This window comes from Sardina pilchardus, chromosome 19, assembly GCF_963854185.1.
Source record: "Sardina pilchardus chromosome 19, fSarPil1.1, whole genome shotgun sequence".
Lineage (NCBI taxonomy): Eukaryota > Metazoa > Chordata > Actinopteri > Clupeiformes > Clupeidae > Sardina > Sardina pilchardus.
This window is the reverse complement of record NC_085012.1, coordinates 30,111,486-30,122,296: the sequence shown is the minus strand read 5'-3', so window position 1 is coordinate 30,122,296 and position 10,811 is coordinate 30,111,486. Positions and strand designations below refer to the sequence as shown.

At 44.3% G+C, this 10,811-nt stretch overlaps 1 protein-coding gene across 1 annotated transcript in view; it reads left to right on the top strand.

Moving 5' to 3' along the window:
- Nucleotides 1–393: 393 nt before the first annotated feature.
- ly86 (lymphocyte antigen 86) overlaps nucleotides 394–10,811 on the top strand; it is a 104,297-nt gene continuing 93,879 nt past the window's right edge. Inside the window, exon 1 of the mRNA XM_062521661.1 lies at nucleotides 394–553. Coding sequence (XP_062377645.1) covers nucleotides 415–553 — 139 coding nt within the window. The 5' untranslated portion in view covers nucleotides 394–414. The remainder of the gene's footprint in view (nucleotides 554–10,811) is intronic.

The following is a 10,811-nucleotide window of genomic DNA, read 5'->3' as shown; positions in this document are numbered from 1 at the left end:
GAAAGGGATATAGGATACAATTAGCGCCACAATACATACAAATTCAGACATTGCACAAGAATATAGAAAAGAGGCTTGGCGGCCCACAAGTCAGTAAACGCAGCCCCATTATAATAAACAAGGCATATAAACAGGTAAAATGATAAAGAACTTACATAATGCAAGAACGCACACAGGGTAGGATGTAGAAGCAGCAACAGACATTCCTCCATGAGGCTCAAACAGAAAAGAAAGGGCTATGGGCACGGGTGCTTAAGAAGGTTTGTGGCTAACGGGCTAATTGATTGCAGGTGCTATGGATTGACTGGAATGGGGGAAAGAAAAAAGGGGGTGTGGCACTTTCTCTGCATGGTGCATGTGCAGCACAGAGCAAAACTTCCAAACAAGTTGGATTATACGTCTACCAAACATATTATGAATAAAACAACGTGGATATTCCATTACTATGGGCTCTTATGGACATGTGAAGACCCAGCATGCTATTTTCTGTGGGCTGTACATGTACATGTCCCAGTTCTTTTGTCCAATCACCGAAGATTCATGTGGCCCGAAGGTACCTACCTCCTCCGTTGTGTTGTCTCTTAATTGTGTTGTGTTGTGTGATTTGCCGTTGTGTTGTGCACTTTGGGGCCGTGGTTTCTCTTATTGTGTTGTGTTGTCTTATTTGTGTTGTGTTGTGTGATTTGCCGTTGTGTTGTGCACTTCGGGGCCGTGTTTTCTCTTTTTGTGTCCAAGATGGCGCCGCCTATGGCTGCTATAGCGTTACACTGTGTCGTGTTTTGTTTACTGTGTTCGTTTTCTGTTTCGTGTCGGATAACTTACACAACCGAAGAACTTTTGCACTTTAAGGGTTCTGTCCCTCCGGATGTTTACCCTAAACTACTCACCCGCTCTACGGATGTTTTGGATATACTCGTAAGGGGGACTTCGTTCTTCGTCTATGCCGTGAGATGGATCAGAAGACAGCGGGGAAGGAGAGCTGGTTCTCTGGTCCGCTTGCGTCGGAGAGGAACGCGGCCACCTCTTCCGGGTAACTTTCTTGCTAATGTGAACTCTATCTGCAACAAAATGGACGAACTTTGGTGCCTTGTAGCAAGGAACAAAGACTTTCCCTCCTCTGCTGCCTTTGCTTTTGTGGAGAGGAGACCCACCTATCGCCATCTGTTCCCGATGGAGCTGTTGAACTGGAAGGTTTCTCCTCGTTCTGGGCGGACAGGCACTTTGAGGCAGTGAATAAGTCGCGTGGAGGGGGGCTTTTGCTCCTTGTGAACGAACGCTGGTGTTCCGACGTCAAGGTTATTTACCAACACTACGCCGCTGAATTTGAATCCCTCTTCATCCTCTGTTACCCATTCTATTCCCCCCGTGAGTACAGTTCATTTATTCTCGTGTGTGTTTATATCCCGCCTTCTGCTGACGTTACAACAGCTGTAGATACACTGGCCGAGCAGATAATGAGCGTGGAACGCAGGCACACAGATAGTCTTGTTATTGTTGTGGGAGACTTCAACAGGGCTAATCAGAGTCGGGCGCTCCCCAGATATAAACAACAAGTAACATGTCCCACCCGGGGAGAAAACACCCTTGATCATGGCTACTGCACAATCCGTCAGGCCTACCACTCCGTCGGCCGTGCTGCACTGGGCAACAGTGACCACGATCTCATTCACCTGATCCCCTGCTACAGGCAAAAACTGAAACTCTCCAAGCCTGTTGTAAGCCGGTTCAGAGTGAGGTCCAGTGTAGCATTTGAGAGACTTCAAGCCTGGCTGGAGAAAGCAGGCTGTGACCAGAACTTTGAGTGGGCCGGACCATTGCAAAATACAAACAGCTAATCTGACTCATTTGTAATAGAGTTGGCAAACCGTTCTACAGCTGCTGGTGAGTCAAAGACGTTCACAGTTTTGTTATGGGTCACTTGAAGTTTGGCTGGAAAGCGCATGGTACACTTGGCTCCAGCATCAGCCAGCTTATTCCGAACACTTTTGAAGGCTTGACGTTGTGATGTAACCTCTGCAGTGAAGTCGGAAATATTGACACCCTCTCATCCTTGTAGCTAAGCGGTGCACGCTGTCGGCTTAGTCGTAGAATATTCCTCACGTCTGTCGTTGTGAAGTTTTGCAATGATGACCCTGGGTGGCTCCTTTTCTTTTGGCTTTGGCTTTGGCTTTAGACTGCGATGGGCTCTATCTATTTCGACCGGTTTGCTGAAGTTTTCTTGGCCAAGTATCTTTGAAATCAGCACAGACACAAACTCAGCTGGGCGGCCGTTTTCCTCACCCTCTTTGATACCAACGATCCTAATGTTGAGTCTGCGTGAGCGTCCTTCTAGGTGGTTTAGCTTGGCGCTGAGACGAGTGTTGGCTGCTTGAAGTTCTATACAAGTGGTCTCTAGTGCCGTTACTCGGTGGTCGGCGTCTGTTAGAGCCTCATCCACGCCATCTATGTGACGTTCCACTTCGTGATGTTTGCTCTGTAGTGTAGCCAGGTGTGCATCGATTGAATCAAGGCATCCCTCCATAGACTTTTTGAGGTCATCAACTAGCTTGGAAACGCTAGTTAGCTGCTCTTCTCCTTGCTTCGTGATAGCGGCTAGTATTGCCTTCTTGCTAGCCTCAGCGAAGGATGCATTTTTCTGGCTTTGAGCTTTGTTCCTTTGCATGTTCGACGTAAAAATTAGCCCACTAGACTAAAATACAACTTAAATGATAGACTATGACATAAAAAATGATTGCTGCAGTATATATTCAATAAAACAAGAGGATTTTACACGGAGCTCCACTAAAGTGCGACCTACTCCATCACGGCACACTAGCGCCCCTCAAAGCTGTATTTTGAAATCAAGGTCAAGGATAGATTTATTGCCATATAGTGAAGATACACAATAGGAATGTTTTACAGACATTCATGTATGAATATGGTTCACAGCAACAGACATAAAGTAGACATAGACATGACAATAGTGACAATAGATGCTGAGGTAGTAATGTTGATAGTGCTGATGATATGCTGGCAGTGAGCAGTAAAGTGCAGTGGACAGACAGTAAAAAGTGCAAATAGTGCGTCAGTGCATTCAGTCCTAGAGAGAGTTTGAGCTGTGATTGAAAAGCCTGGCTGCTGTAGGGAAGAAGCTCAGGCGATGCCGGGACTTCACTGCTCTCGGGAGCCGTAGCCTTCTCCCAGAGGGGGAGCATTTGGAAGAGGGCGGAGCCTGGATGTAAAGGGTCCTCCATGATCTTTCTTGCCCTCTTCAATGCCCTGGTGTTGTGGAGTAACTCCAGGCTGGGTAGGGTGGTGCCAACACCAGCTTTGCAGCCGCTCAATCTCCCTCCTGTAGGCAGACTCATCTCCCCTGGATATGAGACCCACCAGGGTGGTGTCGTCTTCAAATTTCAGGAGCTTGACTGATGGGTCAAGAGAGGTGCAGCTGTTGGTGTAGAGGGTGAAGAGGGCAAGGGAGAGGACACAGCCCTGAGGAGAGCCCGTACTGGTGGACCTGGAGCCAGAGATGCAAGACCCCAGCTTCACCCGCTGGGTCCTGTTGGTGAGGAAGTCGGTTATCCACTTGCATGTGGAGACCGGAACCAGCAGCTGGGATAGCTGGCGCTCCAGGATGTGAGGCAGGATTGTGTTAAAAGCCGAGCTGAAGTCCACAAACAGGACTTGGACTCTACCTCGAACCTGCAGTAGAACTCGTTGAGCTCGTTGGCAAGGGGGAGACTGTCAGGCGTCGGTGGAGGCTTGGGTCTGTAGTTGGTGATTTTCTTCAGGCCTTTCGAGACAGAGGAGGGGTTGCCTTGAGAAATGATCATTCATTCTAAATATCACATTGTAAATAAAATAGGGAAAATTATCAGCTGATGCTGTGGCGCAGTAAGAAGAACCGAACAAACGGTGTGGATGATTGAAGGTTTTAGGAGGCACCCTTCAGCTCTTGTCACTCTCACAATACCCAACAGATCTATGCAATCTGTGGAGACTTTCCAGGGAGCTCTCAAAACGGCCCAGCATTTTCTGTGGGAACTGACCTAATTGTACACTGCTGTCATCATCTGTTCCGTGCTAATCGATTCTAGTTCAGTGCAGCCACAACACATGAAAGAGACTGCGATGAAGAGGGAGGAGGGCGGAAAAGATTATTTGGGCTCCCCTCTCTCTACAGAACGTGTACTTCACAAGAACCAGGAAGCAAGTTTTGAAAATGATTGTGACTCCTCACCACCTCATCTTGTTAAGCTTCCTCTGTCCATAACTGTTTCAAAATAAAAGTTCTCACTACCATAATTCACTATTAAACTCACCTATTTACAGTTTTTGCCTATTGCTTACAAACTAAAATCAAATGCTTACACCAAAGCCTCAATATCTAAACTTCTTGTATTATACTTTACACACAGTGTAACGATAGCTTAAACACATTCTCTGCTTTGCACATTGTTTGCAATTCTGCAAAACACTTTTTGCGAAACACTGCACACGTTTTCTTACATTAAACACTTTGTGCAAAAACAAAATCCCCTGGAATCATTGGAAAAACACTTTGTTCAAAATGTAAAACTCATCTGGCAATTGTAGGCACTTACTTATACACCTGAAAACACGTGCACAGAAAACAGAGCACCAATCGGTTTGAACCTTAGCACTACAAATAGGCCTCAGGTAAGCCATTTTGAGAACTTAGCAAGCATGGAGAATATGGGTGCCTCTCAACATCTCTATCGCGATCCTCGATGCTTGATCCTCGAGGGGCGTTCCCACTGATCTATAACTAGCGCTGGATAGACTATCCCATTGTTGCCGCCCCATCATTCTTTATCTAGATCAGTGAGGATGAGGATTGAGGAAGGAAGGGAGGGTGTATACAGTAAAAGACCAAATGAGAGGCACCCAATGAGAGTAAGAAGTATAGGAGGACAAGGAGAGAGAGCGGTCGGACGCGGAAGAAGACAAGGACAAAGACAAGGACCAGTGCAGAGATGTGTCTCAGATGACATCAGGGCTGCTCTGGTCTGAGATTGGTTCAACAACTATATCAATTTCATATATGAAAAGTTGTATACCTGCCCCCTTACAGCCCCTTTCTAAATGCAATCGAGGAATTACTGTAACTATTCAGCCATTCGAGAGGCGTCCAGCTGTAGCTGCACTGTCAGGCCCAACTGCACTGTCAGGCCCCCTGCACTGTAAGGAACGGAAGTGACGTTTTTTTCATGCGTCCCAAGTTCCGCGATTAATCAGAAGAAGAGAGTTTGTGAGGAGTAAGTAAGTAAGTAATGTTTATTTGTATAGCGCATTTTAACATGCACAAGTGCAACCCAAAGCACTTCACACACAAGACTGATACATAAGACTGTGCCGAAACGGAGCGGCATAGTCGCCATGCGTTCCCGTGACAACAAGACAAACAAACAAATTTACAAATATAAACAAGACAAAAATGCCGGACGGAGCAGCGTAATCGCCAGCGTTCCTGTGACACCAAGACATACAAGACAGACAAACAAACACATATCAAATAAATAATAAAAGCAAACAAAATCATAAAAGTCCACGCCAACTTAGTCCAATTGACTGCATCCGAGTCAGACGGCCGAGACAAGTCCCGATTTAGGTTCAATGGACCGGAAGTAGATGCACGTCACATTCATTTTTTTTCCGATCTTAGGTCCAGTAGACCGACCGGAAGGGGTGGAGACTTAGGTTCCCTATGATGACTGCATCAGTAGACGGCCGAGAAAAGTCCCAGGGCAATAGGGAACCTAAGTGACGCGCATCTACTTCCGGTCCATTGGACATTAACATAGACAGTAAAAGATATGGACAGAGCTATCACGTAGACGTCAGCAGAGGCCGAGGAAGCAAATTTCAAAGTTTTTTTGTTGGTCTACTTATCTCCTGTGCAGGCTCAGGTGGACGTACATGTGACGTAGGCACGTAGGCTGCGTTCAGACTGCCAGCCAAAATCCGATTTTTAGCCCATTCCGATTTGAATCGGATGTCACTTTTGTAGTCTGAACAGTGACAGGTCACATGAAATCCGATTTTCCAAAATCACATCCGGGAGGTAGTTTCATATCGCATTCGTATCGGATATGGACAGATGCGTCTCAGTCTGAACAGCTCCCAACACTCAGATCGGATTTGACTGTCCGTGACGTGACTTTACATGCGTGACCGCTCACCTATTTCGAGTTGTGGAGCAACGTTACGGCTATGTCTTTTGACCATGTTATATTAAACGTGACTTATCAATACTCAATGCTAAATATAGCATTATACAGTCTCTGCTCTGTTTCAGGGAAGTTGCAAGAATCCACATTGTTCTATTAAATAATTAAACAGCCTTCCAACAGTTTGAAGCGGAGCTTGCCACTGATTAGTTTCGGTTTCTGTCGCGCAAATATCGCACACATATGCATGCATTCAATGAACACTCACCTAGTTGTATTGTTCTATGTTTAATCACACCAAATTAGCAAGTATTTCCTCCTGATGGCAGAAATGTTTGTTTTCGTTGCTACAGCAACCTGTCAGATCTGTTACTAATGTGACCCAGTCTGAACAGAGCCATATCCGATTTGGACACTTGCTAAAGGCAGTGTGAACAGTCAGCCCTAAAAATCGGATATGAGAAGGAATCAGATTTGAATCAGATTCGTCTGCAGTCTGAACACGGCCGTAGTCTGACCTATGGCGACGCTTCACTCTCTCTTGACGCATGCATATTATTTCATGGCACAAGACGATCAGGACCAGAAAATAATTTATCTTTCTCCATAGGGAACCTAAGTCCGGTCCGTCCACTGGACCTAGATCGAAAAAAAAAATAATGAGAGTCTATGGAGAAAGATCAATTATTTTCTGGTCCCGATCGTCTTGTGCCATGAATTACAGGTGAGGTGCTTGGAGCTGACGATATGTGGATGTGAGGAAAGTGGAAGTCAGTACAGTACCAGGCAGTGTCGATGTCCCTGACCAGGACTCAGACTGAGCACATGGACATGGTCCCTGGGTACCTTCTGTTGGCTGCCTACCTGAGCACCACTGATTGGATGCACTGTAAAACCCGGAAAGTTAACTTACCTCAAATAAAGCCTACCTTACATTGCCAGACTTTGCAAAGATTTGGAAAAGATTTTTGAAAGACTACAGTCTCAGACCCTCTCACATCTAAAGACAATTCATTGAGTTTTTAGTCACAGACTAGTCACAGGCCAGTCTCAGATTAGGATTTTGCAAAGACTGTGGGTCACTATTTACAAGACTGCTGCTAGATTCCTTCAAATTATTTCCATCGTGCACTAGGCTACACGTCATCATCAACAGGAACTCACGTGATAGCCTACTCATATCAAAGTCATTTTTTCGCGTTTCTGCAGCATTGTTTCATGTGTGACATCCCTAACAGATGTAGAGCTGTTCTGTCACGTAGAATAATTAGACTAATAATTTATATGAAATGAAATAACAAAAAATCATATAAGCTACAGCTGTTGCCTATTTTGCCCTTTCCTGTTTCGTGTTGGAGCTAGGTCACGATTGGTCTTTAATGTTCACGTCACTATTTGCATGAGCCACGACTGAAAAGACTTCCGATAATATCAAACATGTTTGATATTGTCGTAACGGCAAAACTAGAAAAAGACTGACTCCGACGGACTTAAAACCGCTAAGATTGGCACCTTACACTAAACGATTTAGATGACAGGAGCGCGCCGAGATTCTAGTACAACTGCCAAGATTTCCGCCCGATTTTGGAAATTTAGTCGCCGACTGTTAAAACAGACCAAAATCGTGCAATGTAAGCCAGCCTTAAGGAAACCGGATGCCTTGAACCATTTGAGTTTGGTAACTCATTTAGTGCAAATAAGTAAAGCTGAGTTATTTGTATGTGTGTATTTCGTGTTGGGATAACTTTAACGAGTCAAGTAAACTATACTCATTTTATTCACCTACAGTAGGTGTTGGATTCAATTGGCCGGCTTCACGTGAGATCCTCACGAGACCTCACGTGTGAATCATGGTTATTTTATTGATTTTTCCCTAGTGAAGCTCCAATGACCCAAACAACCACCAGGTGGCACTTGTGAGCAGGGTTAGGAATGTCGTTGTTACGGATCTCGATGGGATCATGTTAAGTAAGGATAGATAGATAGATAGATACTTAATTGAAAATTCACGGATTAACCATAGATAAACAAATAGCACGTCATCACGAGCAGGCAGTTTTATCTAATTTACTGCAGATGTGACTCTGATTCGACAAATAGTCAATCATAAAACCACAAGCCTACTTCTGCGCGATACAGAAGTCTGCGCGAACATAGCATTATATGGTATTGACGTGTCCATAATACAATTTACAAAAATGAACCTTATTTCTGTGATCAGTTGAAGACCATTTATTGCTCCACAGCCCTAAGTTTGTGTTGATTTGGGAGAGTGCAGCCTGCAGCTCTTACTGATTTGGGGAAAGATAGCTCCCTTCGGTAGACCACGGAAACGAAAGCACAGTGGTTCAGCTGTTTCGCGTCAATACATAGCGTGCGCGGCCAAGGTTCGCATCTCACCCTTCCATGTCATTTTTGAGTAAAAGGAGGCATACACACATAACAATGGGTTAGCCCCTAAATATATTTAATTAGCCTACTTAACATCGAGTGGCCAGGAACACGACATCAGTTTAGATAATAGCTCCACGGCATTACAAGGTTATTTCCACGTTTCACTGTAGTCAGAAACAAAAGCATGTTGATTGCATACGGGGTTAGAACCTGCAATGAATCAATAACGAGTTTCCCGCTCTAGCCACTGCACTTAAAGGGATAATCCAGAGTGAAATGCACTTTAGATCAATTTTTCGGACTATTGGGAGTACATACGTTGAGTTGACACCAAAATCATGTCATTCGGATATATTTTGAGAAAGTTCGAGTTCACCGTTTTTAGCCAAAACTCGTTAGCCTGGAAGTGACCGGGGCAAGTCCTTTCGCCGCTACAAAACGCTATTTTTATACCTCTTCTACTGTTCCAACCAACACTACACTTACGTGGTAGTGAGTAGAGGGTCCCTAAAGCCAAACCGAAGTATCCCCACGTCTTTATGTGGTCGGATAGAGAGTCCAGAATGAATTTAATCGAGTCCGTACCTTTCCGGAAATGTTATTAAAATGTTGTTAACGCGTTGCTAGCTGCAGCATCGACATTTCCGGATTTGCATTTCACTCCGGATTATCCCTTTAAGACAGGTATGCATGAAATGTGGGTTTGTACATTCCATAATAGAAGCTCACCAAAACTCAAACCAACACGCAAATTAACGTAAAGTAACACAAGTAGCAAGAATGAGCCCAACAAGGGAGTTGGTATTTTAATTTATATTAGCCTGCAGTAAAGCGCAATCATTGAGTCACAAGAAAAACATCAACTTAGTGATTTTTGGTTAGGCGCTCCTGATACTGACGACATCACCAACCGCAATTCCCAAGGTAGCCTACGCCACAGGTGTGACTGTCCAGTCCTTGTTTGAGAGTTTGAATTACCTTTTCTAGAAACACCAAATCCAGGGAACTTTCAAGGTTTCAACTTTCAGACGGCGAGTGTAAATCAGCGGAGCTAATCTGGATGTCACGATAAATCTAATTTTTTTCCCCCTTGTTGCTGTGAGGTTAGGGGAACGTTAATGCAACCAAATAGTGTAACGTTCCCTAAAGGGTAGGAGAACGTTCTGCTAACCAAAATAAATAACCATTTCCATTAGGAAAACTTTCCTGGGGAACCATGGGGCAACATTCGCAACTTTCAGGCAACGTTCCCCTAACCAAGAAAAAAAAAAACGTTCTAAAAACGTTCTCCTAACCAGAAATTGTTAGCTGGGTAATGTTTAAATCGGTTGCTTGACAAGTGATGACCATGAACAAATTTTTACCTGCCAATTATGAGCTTTATTTCATAAAGTGTTTTACTTGTATTGCTGCAGCGTCATCTGGGCCGCATATGACCCGCGGGCCGTCAATTGAATAGGCCTGTCATAGGGTAACGTTAGGTAAGGTCAGGGCCGGAGTGGGGCCTCTTTTCAGCCCGGGAATTTCAGGCCCAATACCGGCCCACTTTTTCCATGGTAGTGGAAATTGGATAAATTAAGCAAAAGTTCAGCTCTTACTATCCTGTATTTTTTCTTATCAATACCATGGTTCAACAAATAATGTAGGGAAAATAATAATCTGAGGAGTTAACATACATATTCCACTATCCCACGGTTGATAAATTAACAAAAGCAGAAATAAACAAATAAAGCATTTGAAACTCCACTCTTCAGCATAAAGGCATTTTGAACTAATGTTTACAGTTCAAATCACAGTAGCCTACAGTATAAAGTTATAGGCTACTGTGAATAGCAACAGCATCTAGGCACGGCCATCCATGTGACCGATGGACGTAAAATGTATCCAAATTCACATTCTCTGTTTAGCCAAATTGCTCACAGAGTAGCCTACTTATCACACATAAATCACAGATATCGTGGAAGAGCTGGACTTGAGCTTTCAAACGATATTAGCAGCTATATGTGCTGTTATAAACTTAACGAAACGTAACGAAAAGTATGTTGCTCATTCAGTGGAATCATCAGGCTATTTCCACTGTTCACACAGAGCTTCATCCACCTCTAACACCCATTACTCTCGGTGGTAGCCTATATCTCAAACTTTAGTCAACACATAGCTGACCATATATCAAAACTAGATGTACCGCAAAGCGATACACAATATGACCGCCGCTCAGTCCTGCACATTCTCTCCGCAAATATCAAT